General features: G+C 47.5%; 1 protein-coding gene across 3 annotated transcripts in view; it reads right to left on the bottom strand.

The window, feature by feature from the left end:
• HAT1 (histone acetyltransferase 1) overlaps positions 1–17457 on the bottom strand; it is a 104329-nt gene that overhangs the window by 58687 nt on the left and 28185 nt on the right. For all 3 annotated transcript variants that reach the window (XM_073545876.1, XM_073545877.1, XM_073545878.1), the window contains exons 5-8: positions 6203–6382; positions 4906–5027; positions 4276–4380; positions 2536–2642 (exon numbers count right to left, since the gene is read on the bottom strand). In XM_073545876.1, the coding sequence (XP_073401977.1) occupies positions 2536–2642; positions 4276–4380; positions 4906–5027; positions 6203–6382 (514 nt within the window). The remainder of the gene's footprint in view (positions 1–2535; positions 2643–4275; positions 4381–4905; positions 5028–6202; positions 6383–17457) is intronic.

The raw sequence follows: 17457 nt of genomic DNA, 5'->3' as shown, positions 1-17457 counted from the left end.
AATTAGTCATTATGTCCGGCCTCCTTGGCAATGACCAATATCTCACTGTTTAAATTATAACTAGTATTAAAATCTTGCACAAAAGAGAACTCCCCCCCCCCCCCAACTACTCTAGTACTGTAGTTTGTGAGGAAAGGGGGCAACACACAATAGCAACTTGCACCACTAGAAACTTAAGTATCAGCAAAAAATACTAAGGAAGCAACAACGGCCTTGTTTTTTTTTTTTCCTTACACAAAAAGAACTAAGTCCATTGTCTCTACGTGAGCCGTCTCAATGTTCTCAATATTCCACATAACCAAAGTTCAACCTCTTCCCAAAATAAGTCCTTACAGCTCCTCCCAGAAACCTCTAATTACATTATCCTGTCTAGTGGGTAATGACACTTGCAGACAATAAAGTATTATACGACACAATCTAAGTAGATAATACCAGAAAACTTTTCCAAAAGCAATCAAAGGACAACTGAAATGACCAACTAGAAAGAGGGTCTTCTAGAACTATTGGGAAATTTCCTGGTTTTCTTCCGAGTAGTCGAGTATAAAGCCCCCAATACACTTTTTTTTTTTTTTTAATCAAATATTTTTTATTACAACAGATAACCATATTGTAATACAGTCTGACACAAACTCCAGACAGATACAAAATGCAATGTAAAAAGCAGATTAATACATTTTCCTTTTTTAACATAACTAGCCCCTTAACTCAATAACCCCCAATACACTCTAGTTGGCTCAGTCAGCCGGACCATGGTTCCATCGGTAGCTCTCTGCCGGCTCTCCCATACAAAGGAGCTGGTCACTCTGTAGAGCGTTCCTGTGTTTTCGATAAGAGACCCGCAGACAGACATCTCTGGCAGCAGCTTACTTAGATAACAAAAAGGATTGGCAATCAGACATACCCGATGCTTATTTCCCTGGCAACATTTGTTGGGTGCCTTCATGCTCAGACTGTTAACCGAACCCATCAATGTCAGCGTGTTGGGCCAACTTTAGCTTAACGTGCATGTCTCCTTAGGGGTCTGTTCATATGTGCAGTAAATAGGTTTTATTTTTGGTACCCATTTTGCAATGACAAAAATAGAAAAAAATGATCTAGTACACAATCCATTTTATTGGAGAGAAAAAAAAAAAAAAAAAAAAAAAAGACAAATGCCCCAAAAGGTCTTATTAGCTGGGTCAAAAAAATGTAGTCTACACAACTTTTTTGATCAGCCAAACAACGGATAACAACTGGAACACTTTTGTTTTTTGATCTATTGAAGTCTACTGATCGTCATCGGTTATGGTAACTGTTAACGGATCCATTATTCAAGTGCTGCACATACCCAGAACACTGGAATAGTTTTACTAACCAAGGTCATGCCAGTATTGTAACCTCTGATGCTACGGTTAAATTGACAGGCTGCGTTTCACTAAGGACTCCTTTGCATTTGTGAACCCACCGATAATAACAAACAGCTCAGGCTGCAGGTAAAAAGTACCAAGGCCCTTCAAATGGGAAAAGAAAAAATAAGCAAAGAAAAACAAAAGGCTTAACGTTTTGACGGCGTTCCCAAAATGTACTCCTTAGAAATTGGGGGTAATGTTTGCGATAGAACTGCTATTCTTTAGTGGGTTTGTCCCAAAACAAACATTCACGGCACACGGATCCTATTTAAACTTGATGCCCGATCACTCGTGATGATCATTTTGAACCCTATAGCATTAGGAAATCAAAGCTCTTCATAAGGGCATGTCACACTAAGAGATATCGCTAGCAATATCGCTATAACTAGTGACGTTATAGCGATATTGCTAGCGATATCGCTGTGTCTGATACTTACCTACGACCGGCTCCCCCGCTGGTTATCGCTGATCGCGCGAGACCGTCCAGGACTGTTTCTCGTCGTTAGCTTCCTGCTGTGACGACGAGCGACGCGTGGAGCCGGGCGGGAGGACGCAAGATCGCCTGGTGTGAAAGGTAAGTAGCGACCCCCGTCCCCAGCGATGTCGCTGGTGAGATCTGCCTGTGTGGCAGCTCACTAGCGACCACTTAGCGATGTACCAGCAATCCTGACCGCGTCATATCGCTGGTACATCGCTAAGTGTGACAGTACCCTTAGTTCTACTGACTGATGGTGGTGGTGGGGGGGGCATACAAATACAACATAGTTAAGGCCTCTCATCCAACTAAAAAGTTTCAGCCCCAAATTCTTTCATGATGTGCCAGGTTGAGAGCGTAATGCTTCTAACAAGTCTGGATAAAGAGGTTCACTCAATCACTTTAATCACAATAAAATCTAATAAGCTGCAAAAGGTTAAATAAAAATAAGGTAAAATCATTTTTTTTATGATTGAAAGAGCTAAAGAAGAAAAGAGGCAATAAGACAAACTTGCAACTAGAAGGATGGACGCAATCATAGAAATAAATGAGAACCCTAAAAGATCCAAGAAACAAGAAAGTAAATGGTGGAGAATCAGAATTCACATGGTTGCAATCCAACTCACTGCACATCATCAATTCCATTTGTACAGATTGGAGGCTCCACAATACCTGTAACATCCAAAATGTTGGGGGAAGTAACATAATATCTATGAACTGTTTCCAGCAGCTGAGCTCCGTGCCCTTCACTTTGAAATGGAGGCAGAATCAACATCTGGCTGAAAAGAAGAGAAAAAATAAATAACACACCTTAATTTATTTAGACTGCACCTCTTGTTATAGCTATATACACTACTCAACAAGAAATTACAACACTAAAGCAAAGTTATGGAATTCTGGAAGTCACAGAATGGTTATACATGTCAAGGATATGTAAAAGATGAAAAAAGGGGAAACAAAATATTTTAAATATCTCGATTTATGCAGTATCAAGTAAAAGTGCCATGCTGGAATACAGGTCTATCCTCTTCAGTGATAAATCCCAGTTTTGCCTTGGACATAATGATAGTCGAAGATTGGTCTGGAAACCAGGTGGGCAATGCCATGAAGATATCTTTAAGTAGGAACATCCAACGAGTCCTACTTTCACTCAGGATTATGGTGTGAAGTGATATGTGTGGCAGACTGATTTCTCTCGAAGGGAGCTGCCGGCGGCGGCTCTTGATGATTTGCCAAAGTGCATTCATGTATCAGGACATTCCTCAGACAACCATTAATAATCTCATTGAATGCAGGCAAGGCTGTAAGTGCGGAGATTTCTGCAAGTATCATTTATACTCTATATTGAATAAGTTGAAAAGTTTTGATAATGCTGCTTCAATTTTTTTCACAATTTGTTCATCATTAACATGTCTATCCTTCCTTTAATTTCCGTAATTTCACCACCTTTCTTGGTGTTACAATTTCAAATGTTGAGGAGCATATATGTTAGATTATATAGTTTGCTAGTTTAAGCACTTTTCTTTTTTTCTAAATACCAGATTAAAAAAAAAATTTTTAAGCTCAAATGACAAAAGTCGACCAGAACAAGGGGAAAGGAATATTTATATTGGGAGGAATATATTTATGAATTAGCAAAAAGGGGACAACCCCATGTTTAAATTGCTCTCTAGCAAGAATAAAACTTCATATTTAATACTAAATCTAAAATGCAGAGTGATATAAAATTATGTCTCTAACCTGCCTACTATTTGCCTACTATTGATTTTGAGGATAACTACCTATATTTAATCAGTTGATGGCGTCCTGGGTTGTCCTCACTATCTAGCAGAATAGGACAGAATTTATAGCACACGCCCCCACAACATGTTTCACCACATGTACGGTGTCATCAGGGGATGGGACAATGGCATCCCCTGATGACGCAGCACACGCAGTGAAACATGTTGTGGAGTGGGGGGGGGGGGGAACGTGTACTATAAATTGTTTGTCCTATTCTAGCTAGTGATGATACCCCAGCATGCCATCACTTGATTAAATATAGGTAGCTATCCTCAAAAATCAATAGATTGCAAGCAGATTAGGGACATCATTTTAATATGCATTTTATATTTAGTATTAAAAGTTAAGTTTTATGGCTTGCAACTGACAAAAGCCTTCACCACTTTATAAAAATGGGTCTTTTCACAGTTACATTTTTTTCTTTTTCTTTTTCAGTGTTACAGTTAGGATCCAACAGAAAATCATCAGCCGTCTCTGGCTAAATTGCATCTTCTTTCGCCGTCCAGCCTCTTGTGTTGTTAAAAATGCTAATCGCTATTATAGGTAGAATTGGGAACTTTAGCAAGATTCACTTGTGAAACAAAATAAGGAAGGAAAGAAAGGAAAGGCACGTGCATCGCAGGCAATTACCTTACACGTGGCCGGGTTTTGTCTGGGTACACGTAGTAATTATAGACTGTCATGTAGCCTACAGTTGCGAAAAGAGTAGTCCCGTCTTTATTGTACTTCTCAAATCTGCAGATAAAACAGAAAGCCAAGCGGGTCAATTACAGGCAAGCTCCCATGCAGGGTCCATTTTCCTTTTCCATTCTCTGCCAGAGTTTCCAGTGTCAGCAAGCTACGCTGTGAGGGCCCAATGGGTACACCTGCTTTATTCTGAATGCACAATTCACTTAATTGGTGAGCTGCAACTTGGATAAATCAGCCCTCTTTGCATCACTTCAGTGCACTTGCCTATTGTGCACACTGAATGGGTGGCAAGTAAAAGAGGGACACAGGCAAGAAAGAAAAAAAAAAAAGCTCCTTTTACTGTTTAAGCCCACATTCAGCACTCCGACAGACAACAGAGTTTAATTCAGAGCTATTCTGGAGGCCTCCACAAACACAATGAAGGGAAACTGTGAGCCTTGTAAACAATGGTTTGTCTTGCATGGGAAAAAAAAATCATTATACGGCAACTGTATAATTGGTGTCTACCAATTAAATCTCCAAGCTTTGCTAATGGAGGGAAGTCTAATGTTGATTTAGAATGGCACTTACACCACAAAGTAGTCCCATCGCTCATCATCCACATCGATGTAGCTAGCCGTTTCAATGAACCACATCAAGAAGGTCTGGAGCCTTTCGTGGTACTCTCTGAAGCCTGGACAGGTCAAGTCAGCCTAGGGCAAGTGTCACAAAGTCAGGTCAGACATTTACACGTTTGCGCATTAAAAATATCTATTGATCATATCTGTTGGCCCAAGCTTCTGAAGAAAGTACAACCCTTGCAACTAGAAGTCATCTGTCACAAAGGTGTCATGTCCCCCCTGAAGACCTTGAGTTAGACAGTCACATCAGGTCTTGTTTAGAGATGGTGTGATTTGTGTCTCATATTTAATAGACTTCACCTCTTCAACACTTGAGGAAACTAACGATCCGTCGTATGGTGGTCAGAAACATGATGCTCCATTTCAACTGCATCTGATCTGATCATTACCTCTTCCTATAAAAACTGGCCAAATCTTATCCTTGCCGGTGAAATATTTATCTTCCTGTGCTGTCTGCTAAACCAAAGGTGTGTGTCTCTTCTGGTCCCTGTTGCCATTTAGTTTATTCCTCCCAGTCTCTATCCTCCTTCCTATTGTTGGTTAATGCTTTTGTACAATAGAGGTTTTCTGTTATCCCTGTTACATCTTTGTGTCTTGTTTCCCATGCCTCATGGGGTGGAGGAGGGAGCAGATCAGGTTTAACAAGCGCACAGTAAGGTCAGAGACTCAGACCTCTACCTTCTAGAGTACTCCCGGGACAGGAATAGATAGGGTCTCAGTTCTAGGGACTCTTCGGGGCCCCCCCATCCTTACTGAAAACAGTCACAGTGTGACATCTCTTACTAACATATGAAGTTGCTGGTGGTTTTCATATTTTCTGATGCAAAGGCCACTATTAGAGATGAGTGAATTTACTCGCAAGACCTTGGGTCCTGTGGCCACCAAGTCCTACAGTCTTCTACCTCCCAACATTTGCGGCTCTTCTTTTGATTAGTTGACCTGGCACAACATACATGCACATTATCGACCCACTGTCGGGCCAGCTAAGCAAAACAGAAGCCGCAGATGCTGGCAGGTAGTAGGCAGTTTGAAAGGCTTGCGGCCACAAAATTCTGACCTGGCCACTGGACCAGAGTCCTTCAAATTTATTTGCCAATTTCTGGTTACAACATTATGTTCCCACATTCAGGCTTTTGAAGTCAACAGTGAATTAGAAAAACAAAGTAGACGTCTCAGTGTTTTCTTTACCAGCATGTATATGCAGTCACTTTATGTTGTCAGAAAATACTTCTTAACTCCCTTCCTACCTTATGTATCTCGTACGTGAACTCCTGACAAGCTTCTTCATTGTAAACCTTATAGGTATGTATTATAGGGCCAAACGGTTTAAAGTTAACTTCTTTTTCCAATAATGATACAAAGTCATCTGTGCCAGTGCAAAACCCAGGGGGGATAATTTCACGAATTTTGCTTTCAACATCATCAGCCTGTTATAATGATAAATAGGAAAGTATTACAGTCCTGACATCACATCACAATATAACACACTTGTCTCTGACAATGTGAAAGAATATAAATCAAGTTGCATGTACACATCAGGACATCTGGTTACATGCTGAAATTAATACTGAGGAAGGGCCTAAAATGTGCAGTACCCACATGACAATGCTTGTTCTGTGTTAAAAAGTTTAGCCGTTCTGGAATCAGACATGGGCTGAAAATCATAAGCAATGTTAGAAAAGATTAACTGATATGAAATTATAGGAGATATTGCAATTATCCTAAAGCTGACAGCACAGACCAGTACAAGATGCTGATTGCAGAAGAGCGTCATGCTGTCGAAAGATATGTGCATACAGATTAAGCGGTCAAAAACACGAGTTTTCGGGTGAAAACCTCTTCACGAAACTCTATCTTTGCAGATTTTTAAGTTTCCTTAAGGGGTCGTAGGATATGTGCACACTGCGTGTTAGAGGACGGAACAGCCACCAACTTCATGAAAGATGTTAGTCTTCCTGAAGCGGCTTCACTGTCGTTCTTGCAGCAGCTCCACTGCCAGCGTCTTTTGTTTGTGCGACACGAGGATTCACAAGTTTGCAGTCATATGACTGCAGACTTGTAGCTTAAGACCAGAAAACCTTTTTAAAAAGATTTTCAAGTGTTTTTGCACATTTTTTTTTTATTGTACAGTACCCAGTTTGGAGCGTTTTCTGTCAAAAAAAGGACACTGTTTGCTTTCACCCTTTGGTCAGACCTTGAGTTCATCAGGTATTGTTCAATCTCACACCTTAGTCGGCCACATATCACTCATTTAATTGAACTGTACTAATCCTACCTGCCATTCTCAGGTGAGGAGACCAAGACATTATGGTTTAAACTTGGGGGGGGGGGGGGGGGGGGGGAAAATCACAAAAATAAATGGGTTTCACACCCTGCTGTTCATGCTTTTTTTCCCCCTCACTAAAAACCCTGATACCCGAGTGTTTTGTTGCACTTACTTATAGCTTTCTAAGGGCGAAAAAAAACATTGCAAAATTGCTGAAAGAAGTGACATGCTGCAGTTTTAAAAAAGGAGATTTGTGTACTCACCGTAAAATCTCTCTCTTAGCCTCTAATTGGGGGACACAGAACCATGGGTGTTATGCTGCTGTCCACTAGGAGGCGACACTATGCATAATCTGAAAAAGATTAACTATGGCTCCTCCTCTGCAGTATACACCCCTGGACGGCATCAGCCTTCTCCAGTTTTGTGCAAAAGCATTAGGAGGAACGTAACAGAAATAACATAACCATGCCTGTAAGAAGGCTACTATGCACGAGCTCAAAGAACAATATGAGAACTCAACCGTAAACAACGGCCCGTAAGGGCAACAGGGTGGGAGCTGTGTCCCCCAATTAGAGGCTAAGCGAAAGAGATTTTACGGTGAGTACACAAAAATCTCCTTTACTCTGTCGTCTCATTGGGGGACACAGAACTATGGGACATCCTAAAGCAGTCCCTGGGTGGGAAGCAATGGACGAATATTGTGCTAGCAGGTCCCTAAACTTGGGGCACTGCCGCCTGCAGAACACGTCTACCCAGGCTTGCATCCGCTGAGGACTTGGTATGAACACTGTAGTGTTTCGTAAACGTGTGTAGGCTAGTCCAAGTAACCGCCTTACACACTTGTTGTGCCGAATGGCCCAGGATGCCCCTACTGCCCGCGTAGAGTGCGCCGTGGTACCAGCCGGAAGAGGGGAATTGTTAAGTCGGTAAGCCTCTTGTATGGTGGACTTGATCCACCTGGCAAGGGTAGCTTTGGAAGCCGGCAGACCCTTGCGAACGCCCTCCGGAAGAAGGAAAAGGGAATCAGACTTCCGGAAGGGTGCAGTCCTATACACGTAAAAACGCAATGCCCTGACGAGGTCAAGCGTATGCAGAGCCTTCTCCACTCTATGAACCGGAACCGGGCAAAGGGATGGCAGTGAAATTTCTTCATTGAGGTGGACACAACCTTCGGAAGGAAGGATGGTACTGTACGGAGAACCACCTTGTCCTGGTGACAAGCTAGGAAAGGCCGTCTGCAGGAGAGAGCTGACAATTCAGACACCCTGCGCAGCGAGGTGATTGCCACCAGAAAAACCACTTTCTGTGACAGGATGCGGAGTGGGACTTCCTCAAGGGGTTCGAAAGGTGGTGCCTGTAATGCTGTCAGGACCAGGTTGAGATCCCACGTTTCCAGTGGGCGTCTGTAGGGGGGAACCAATCGGGAAGCTCCCTGGAGAAAAGTCCTTACTTGCGGCTTGTTAGCAATACGCCTTTGGAAAAGCACTGAAAGCGCTGACACCTGGCTCTTAAGCGAGCCTAGGGATAGCCCGGCATCCAGGCCCAATTGAAGAAAAATCCAGCACTTTCAGGAGGGAATAAGGGAGTGGGACTTGTCCACGGGATTTGCACGAGGTAAAGAAAGCTCTCCAGGTACTATAATAAATCATGGCGGAGGCTGGCTTTCTTGCTCTGATCATGGTTGTGATGACGTCTGGCGAGAGCCCTGCTTGGGTTAGAACCCAGGTTTCAAGGCCCACGCCGTCAAATTGAGAGCCCCTGAGTTGAGATGGTAGAAAGGACCTTGTGACAGAAGGTTGTGACGGTTGGGGAGACGCCATGGGGCGTCTGCTGTAAGTTGCACGACGTCGGCGAACCATGTACGTCTGGGCCAGTCCGGCGCGATCAGGATGGTTGGAACTCCCTCTTGTTTGATCTTCCTCATGACTCTGGAGATCAGGGGGAGGGGTGGAAAAATGTACAGAAGCTGGAACTGTGTCCAGTCCTGCACCAGGGCATCCGCTCCGAGCGACCGCGGGTCGCGGGTCCTGGCCATGAAATTGGAAGACCTTGGAATTGAAATGGGATGCCATTAGGTCCACGTCCGGGGTCCCCCAGCGATGGCAGATCTGGTGAAAAATTTCGGGATGGAGAGACCACTCCCTCGCGTCCATTCCTTGTCTGCTGAGGAAGTCGGATTCCCAGTTGTCCACACCGGGAATGTGGACCGCTGAGAGTACCGAACTCGTCTCTTCCGCCCAGTGGAGGATATGTGCCACTTCTCTCATCGCCTGGGCACTGCGGGACCCGCCTTCGTGATTCACATACGCCACCGCCGTGGCATTGTCCGACTGTATCCTTATATGAGGCGCCGCCAGCAAGCGATGAAAGGCTCTCAGTGCCAGGAAGATGGCCCGAATTTCCAGAATATTGATGGGCAAAGTCATTTCCGCTGGTGACCACTTGCCTTGTGCCCTGTGATGTAGGTGCACCGCACCCCAACCTGTCAGGCTTGCATCGGTGGTCAGGACCTTCCAGTGACCTGAGAGAAAAGATTTTCCTCTTGCAAGCGAAGTTGGCTTGAGCCACCAGTGTAGGGACCTCCTGGTTGACGATGTCAACCGGAATTCCCTGTCGAGGGTGAAGGGATTCCTGTCCCAAGACTTGAGGATGGAGAGTTGAAGAGGCCTGAGGTGAAACTGGGCAAATGGTACTGCCTCCATTGCTGCTGCCATCCTGCCGAGGACTCATGGCAAACCGGAGGGATCGAGGAGGATTGCGGAGGAGTATGCGAACTCCCAGACGGAGAGCCAGTGTCTTGTCCCTGGGTAGGAGCACCAGACCCCTGGAAGTGTTGAATAGCGTCCCCAGGAAGGTCAGGGCCTGACTCGGGGTAGTCGATGACTTTTGTAGGTTGACTAACCAGCCCAGGCGACTCAGAGTGTCGACTGTGATTGAGACACTGTCCTCGCAGTCCTTGAAGGTGGAAGCCTTGATGAGGTGGTCGTCCAGGTATGGAACGACTACATGCCTCTGGAGTGTAGAACATCCATGGTAGCTGCCATGACCTTGGTAAACGTTCTTGGAGCAGTGGCAAGCACGAACGGGAGAGCCACAAACTGATAGTGGTCCTGGTTGATCGCGAACCTGAGAAACCGCTGATGGGCGGAAGCAATTGGTATGTGCAGGTATGCGTCTTGTATATCTATGGAGGCGAGATATTCTCCCTGCTCCATGGACGCAATGATGGACCGAAGGGACTCCATGCGAAAATGACGGACCCGTACATATTTGTTGAGCTGTTTAAGGTCTAGTATGGGCCGGACGCTGCCTCCTTTCTTGGGGAATACGAATAGATTGGAGTAGAACCCTTGCAAGCGTTCGTTCGCGGAAACCGGTACTACGACTCCTGCTTGAAGGAGACAGGAGACCGCTTGGTGGAAGGCACGAGCCTTGTCTGGCGGTTTTGGTGGAACAGAGAGGAAGAACCGGTTCGGTGGACTGGAAGTGAACTTATCTTGTATCAGGAAGACACTATTTCCCTGACCCACCTGTCTTCTGTAATAGGCAGCCAGACTTGCTGAAAGAGTAGAAGTCGCCCGCCTACTGGTGGTGTGTCTTCCGGAATTCGTGAGTCATGATGAAGCGAAGTTCTGAGGTTTTCCTCCCTTGGGTTTCGCTTGGCCTGCTTTTGACTGCCAGGTCCTGTCCGGCCTCTGCACCGCCCGTGGGTTTGTCCCTGCGTGGAGAGCGGTTACGATTTTGTGCTGGTCGCGAGACGGACCACCCCGAAGAATTCCAAAAGGATCGGAATCGTGTTTGGTTACGCCGTTTGAACGTGCGTTTAGGTTTCAGCTGAGGGAGAGAGGTACTCTTACCCCCAGTGGCGTTGGATATCGTGTCCAACTTTTCACCAAAAAGTCATCCCCTAAGGTACGGGAGATGCGTGAGGGACTTTTTGATGCCGCATCCGCTTTCCATTCCCGCAGCCAGAGGAAATGCCAGATCATGATGGCGTTTGCTGCTATCTCCGCTACACCTCTTGCAGAGTCCAGGGCTGCATGAAGCATGTAATCTGCTACAACTGCTATTTGAACCGCTTGGTCCGAAAGCCCAGGATTTGAAGCTTGAAGACCCTCTTGCAATGCTTTGGCCCAAGCCAGAATGGCCTTGGCCGCCCAAACTGAAGCGAACGCAGGGGCCAGGGAGGCCCCTGCCGCTTCGAAAACTGAACGGGCCATGCGTTCTGCCTGCCGGTCTGCTGCGTCCCTGAGGGTTGAGCTATCTGGCAGTGAGAGTAGGGCCTGTGCTGCTAGCCTAGAGACTGGGGGGTCCACTTCGGGTGGGTCTGTCCACCCCTTGGTGTCCTTCTCTGGGAAGGGGTACCTTGCTGCCAAATATTTGCGATTGGCAAATTTCTTCTCAGGCTGCGAGAACTGCTTAGTAAGTATCGTCTGAAACTCTGGGTGATTAGGGAAGACCTTAGGTGGTTTCAGGACACTTTCAAAGCAAATTTTGTGTTCTGGGGCTTCTGGGGTTGGATCAGAAATTTCCAGCACCCGGTGGATGGAAGAGACTATGTCCTCCTAGCGCTGTAGTAATAGGGGGACAAGGTACCGCAGACCTCTCCGTTTCGTTGTCTGAGTCGGAGTCACAGATGCCTTCCGAATTCTGCGTGTCACTAAGGCGTTCTCTGGTGGGCAAAGTGGAGTGGAGGACTGCTGTGGGGATCTGCGTTGTCTGTCTCTGGTAGGGGACGGTCTAGGTGACCTGGAATCACGTGTCTCTCCCTGGAGGGAGATGACCGTGTGCTATGGGATGACGCAGATGACCGCGACCTGTGGGTTCGCTTACATCTGTGAGTGTCAGAAAGTATTAAGTTACGTACCGGTAACGGTATTTTTCGGAAGCCCATGACACCACCACGAGAGAGGGGATCCGCCCTTTAGGAACAGGAAACCTACAGATACAAAAAGGGCGGCACCTCTCCCACGCATCAGTTGGTTTACAGAGCTTGAGAGGCTACCATGGTTAGTACACAACATATAATATATACAACCTATCTACCCTATATAGCAGAAATATATATATATCTTTTTTTTTTTTTTTTTTTTTTTTACACCATCTCCCACATACCGTAAATTGTGGACAATCTTCTAAAGGAGTGCACCCCTATATGTGAACAAGGGAGGGAACTAAGGGTGCTGTCATGGGCTTCCGAAAAATACCGTTACCGGTACGTAACTTAATACTTTATTCGGACTCCCATGACAGCACCACGAGAGAATTACAGAGATGTAAACTAATTTAGGGCGGGACTACAGCCTGCAGCACCCTTAGCCCGAAGGTGAGATCTGAAGAGGCACCCATATCTAATCGATAGTGGTTAAAAAAGGTGGAAGGAGATGACCAGGTGGCCGCCTTACATATCTGATCAATTGACACTCCAGATCTTTCTGCCCAAGATGATGCCATGGCACGAGTGGAATGCGCCCTCAGGTTCTGCGGAGCCGGACCTCCACCTGCTGTGTAGGCAAGAGAGATAGCCTCCCTAATCCACCTCGCTAATGTGCGTTTTGATACCCTACAACCTTTCCTGGGACCTTGGAAGGATAGGAATAATGCATTCTCCTTCTTCCAAGGATCCGTGGCTGCTAAATATTTAAGTAAGCATCTCCTAATATCTAATGCCTGAAGTTTTTGCTCCTTAGGGTTGGTCGGATTAGGGAGGAAGGAAGGCAGAACTATCTCTTGTGTCCTGTGAAATTGTGATGCTACCTTGGGAAGGTATGCTGGATCTGGCCTTAGGATTACTCTATCCTGTAAGAACTCTGTGTAAGGGGGCAATCTGGAAAGTGCCTGTATGTCGCTCACTCTACGTGCGGATGTTATCGCCACTAGAAAAGCTGCCTTAAGAGATATAATTTTTAATGAGGCCGAATCCAGAGGTTCAAATGGTCTTTCTGTCAAGGCCGTAAGGACTAAATTTAAGTCCCAAGGTACACATCTGTCTTTGTGTATGGGTCTCGATCTAGCCGCTGCTTTGATGAACCTTGCTACCCAATAGTTATTGGCAATATCACATGCAAACAAGGCCCCTAAGGCTGAAACTTGTACTTTTAATGTACTTGTGGAGAGACCCAATTCGAGACCCTTCTGGAGAAATTCCAGAATATGTTTCGTGGGAATTCCGTCTCTGGCGTCAAACTGAAAGGTGGACAGGAATCGCTTCCAGGTCCTAGCATAAATGTTAGTGGTAGTCAATTTCCTGCTTTTTAGGAGGGTGTCAATTAACTTGTTGGAGAACCCTCTATCCTCTAACAGTGACCTTTCAAAGACCACGCCGTCAAATGGAGTCTCGCTACTTGTGGGTGGCTGACTGGCCCCTGGTAGAGGAGATCCGGAAGGTTCGGCAGCACCCAGGGATCGCATACAGACATGGTCCTCAACCATGCAAACCAGGTCCTCCTGGGCCAAAAGGGGGCAATTAATATGACTCTTGCCCGATCTTCCCTGATCTTCCTTACTACCAGAGGTAGAAGATTTAATGGCGGGAAGGCGTATGCCAGAGAAAAGTTCCATCTTATCAGGAGGGCATCCACTGCTAGTGGATTTTTCCTGGGATTCAGAGAGCAGAACGATTTTTCTTTTCTGTTCTCTCTGGTGGCAAAGAGGTCTACCTCTGGCCGACCCCATCTGCGGACAATCTGGTGGTAAATATCCCTGTTCAAAGCCCATTCTCCTTGCTTTAGAGCCTTGCGGCTTAGAAAGTCTGCCTTTACGTTGTCCTTTCCTCTGATGTGGAGCGCCGTCAAAGATAGAAAACTTCCCTCTGCTATTTGAAGGAGACGTTCTGTTGTCCGCATCAGGGCGTCGGAGCGGGTTCCACCTTGGTGGTTGATATATGCTACCGCTACCTGGTTGTCCGAGAGTATCCTCACGTGATGGCCCTGTAGGTACATAATGAGTTTTTTGACTGCCTGCTCTATCGCCAATAGCTCTCTCTGGTTGGATGAGATCTCCGTATCCGAATCCCACTGTCCCTGTACCACTATGTCCCCCATATGGGCCCCCCAACCGAAGGGACTAGCGTCTGTGGTTATAACACGGGTTATCTGCGTTATCCAGGGCACCCCTGAGGCTAGGTTCTCATCATCGAGCCACCATCTAAGCGATGTGACAGTCGAGGGGCTTAGCAACAGTTGATCTTGTAAGGAGTATCTTAAGGCCCTGCTATTAAATAGGACATCCTTCTGAAGGGCTCTAGTATGGAATTGTGCCCACCTAACTGCTGGGATGCATGAGGTTAGAGATCCCAACAGGGACATGGCCTGTCTGAGGGTCATAGAAGGATTATCAACCGCCCGAAGAACCTGCTGCTGTATCTTTTGTATTTTATCCAATGGCAACAGACACTGCTGAGTTTCTGAATTTAATAGTAAGCCTTCTTCCCCTAGAATAAAGCACAGAAGGGGGGCCCCGTCACTGAGTGAACTTTCACGAAGATCACTTACCAGTGCCACTCTCAAGTACCGGAGGATGAGGGGGATTCTTCTCAGACGATGCTCCTGTCTGCTTAGAGGAGCTTTTATGGCTGGACTGGTCATTTCGTCCCGCACGTTCACTGTCACGTGACTCTTTCTTTTTCTGCTTGACCTGCCGAAGGTCATCCAGGGGCGGCAGAGATGTTTGTCGCTGCTGCCGTCGTTGCTGCTGCTGCTCCTGCTCGCTCTCCATTACTGCTCGCAATAATGTGGCCAAGGCAAGGCACCCTGCCCGGGTCCTGCCTATATACCCCTCCTCCGGACAACAGTATGCGTGCCGCGCCCCTCCCCCCCTAATAGGGCTCCCTTCCCCAGCTGGCGCCGCACTCGCCCGGAGAGCCGACGCTCATCGGCGTTTGCGATGGGCGCCGCCATCTTGTTTTTCTCGCGCATGTGCAGTGGGCCGCCGACCCGGAAGCACCTCCTCCGGCCGCCCCCTGACGTCACCGCGACCCCGCCCGACCGGAAGTCACGCGGGACGCCCAGGAGCTTCGGGATACCTCGCTCCCCGGTCGCAGCGTCCCCCGCAGCGCGCCGGCCACCGCACCAGCGCCGCCGGATTCGGGGGCCCCCGGGGGGAAACATACTCACCGGCGGCGGCCTTTATTCTGGAGTCGGACATCCTCCGGACGCCGCTCCCTGCTGACTACGCCACCGCCGTGCTACCCATCCTGGGCCACCGTGGCGTCTTCCAGGGATCCGCACCAGGCCGAGGTAGGAGACCCCCCCGCTACCTGTATCGGCCGGCCGGCCTGGGATCCTGGTCTTCTGTAGGATCCCGTCCCTTCAGGAACAGGAAACCAACTGATGCGTGGGAGAGGTGCCGCCCTTTTTGTATCTGTAGGTTTCCTGTTCCTAAAGGGCGGATCCCCTCTCTCGTGGTGCTGTCATGGGAGTCCGAATAAACAGCATGTTCCCGAGACAAGCTATCCTTTTGCTGGGTAACGTTCATAGCCGAGACATGCCCCTGCAGAGCCTGCAGCAGTGTGGAGGTTAGATTATCTATTGACTGTGTCATAGACTGCAACATCTGAGCAGCCCATTCCGGCGTGGTAGCCGACGCTGAAGCATTGGTAGGGGCTTCCTGGGGTTCTGACCCAGTGTTTTGGATGCAATCCCGGCAGTGCGGGTGCATGCTACCACTGGGGAGAGTGGTTTTGCAGGCTGTTCAGAATGCATAAAAACAGTTCTGCCTGGTTCTCTTTCTCGAGCCCAGCATAGTGCACAGAGGCTAACTATCAGGGACCCTACAGGGGTGGCTGCGCAGAGGAGCCTATAGGAGAGCCTTGTAGGTGATATGGATTTCACAGCTGAGTAAAGAGGACCCAGCTGTGATCATACCCCACCAGTGTGCTCCTAGGTCCAGCACTGACAAATCACAGTCCTGTGCCCCCCAGAGACGGCTGACGTTGCTGTGGGCGCCCTGTCAGAGATGGCTTGCGGCAAAGATGGCCACCGGGACGCTGAGGATGAGATGAAGGGGGCGGAGAGCTGAAAAGGGCGCGCAGGGCTATGTAAAAATGCACCCTTTCTGCCTCGATCCACCCCTTCTATGAAACTATAGAGTGTCATAATCGTCATCCGGGGGGCGGGGAGAAGGCGGCGGCTCCAGCTAGGCCAAAGGCGAGGTCTAAATTAGAAGCCTGATGCCCAGGAGGGCTCCAGGCCGGCGTGGATGTCCGGGAGGGGGTCGGATCTGAACCAGACCCCACAGGATTGAGAGACAGAGTAGCGGTGTCCGTATGGGGGGTCCCCCTGAGGCGCTATGGAGCCGGTGCTGCCGCAGAGACAGGGGCGCAGGGAGTCCTGTTTCTGTTTGTGCCATGTCTGTCTGCACTCTTCCCTGTCCCCAACAGGAGCCCGTAGCGAGGCTGGGGTCCCCGGCTGCTTAAGCTGCCTTATATAGACTGTACCTGTGGTGTCTCAACTTAATGCCCCCAGAGGGCACCATCAGGGGTCTTCATCCTCACCTCGACCTCAACCCAGACCCCAAAGAGGTCTTCGAACCAGTACCCGAGGGACTGGGGAAGGAGCGACATGGGGAATAGCCACCTCAACTTCAACCGGGCACCCTATAATAGGGGCCGGGGAAGGAGCCATGCCGGGGATCTCGCAGGAGACCCAGTTTTCTTCATCTGTAATCCCTCAGGAAAAAAAAAAAAAAAAAAAAAAAAAAGGGAAAAAAAAAAAAAGGAAAAAAATCTTTAGGTGTGCCTCCTATGCGACACTAAGCAAAAACTGGAGAAGGCCGACGTCGTCCAGGGGTGTATACTGCAGAGGAGGAGCCAAAGTTAATCATTTTCAGATTATGCATAGTGTCGCCTCCTAGTGGACAGCAGCATAACACCCATGGTTCTGTGCCCCCCAATGAGGCGACAGAGTAAATGGTGCAGTTTTCCATTTCAGTCAGGAAAAAAAAAAATTGCATGAGATTTCTGAAATCTTATAGCTTTGGCAGTCACTGCACAGCTTTGGCAGGCACTGTAAATCACAGCTTTTAATCTGCATTAAAAAAGCAGCAAAAATGCAACATGTGAGCAGCAAAAATGCAACGTGACCAGACAACAAACTGAAATGGTGTATCTGTGCCCGATGTCACACTCCATTGGTACAGTGCTGGTCACTCCATCAGCACAGAATTAGCTTTCCAGTACAAGCATGAGTATAGGAAAAGCTGTCAATCACTTGTGTGGTAGGGGCAGGACTCTAACTG

The sequence above is a fragment of the Dendrobates tinctorius genome, unplaced genomic scaffold, assembly GCF_039654945.1.
Source record: "Dendrobates tinctorius isolate UK_male_01 unplaced genomic scaffold, ASM3965494v1 ptg000143l, whole genome shotgun sequence".
NCBI lineage: Eukaryota > Metazoa > Chordata > Amphibia > Anura > Dendrobatidae > Dendrobates > Dendrobates tinctorius.
This window is presented reverse-complemented; position numbering and strand designations above follow the sequence as displayed.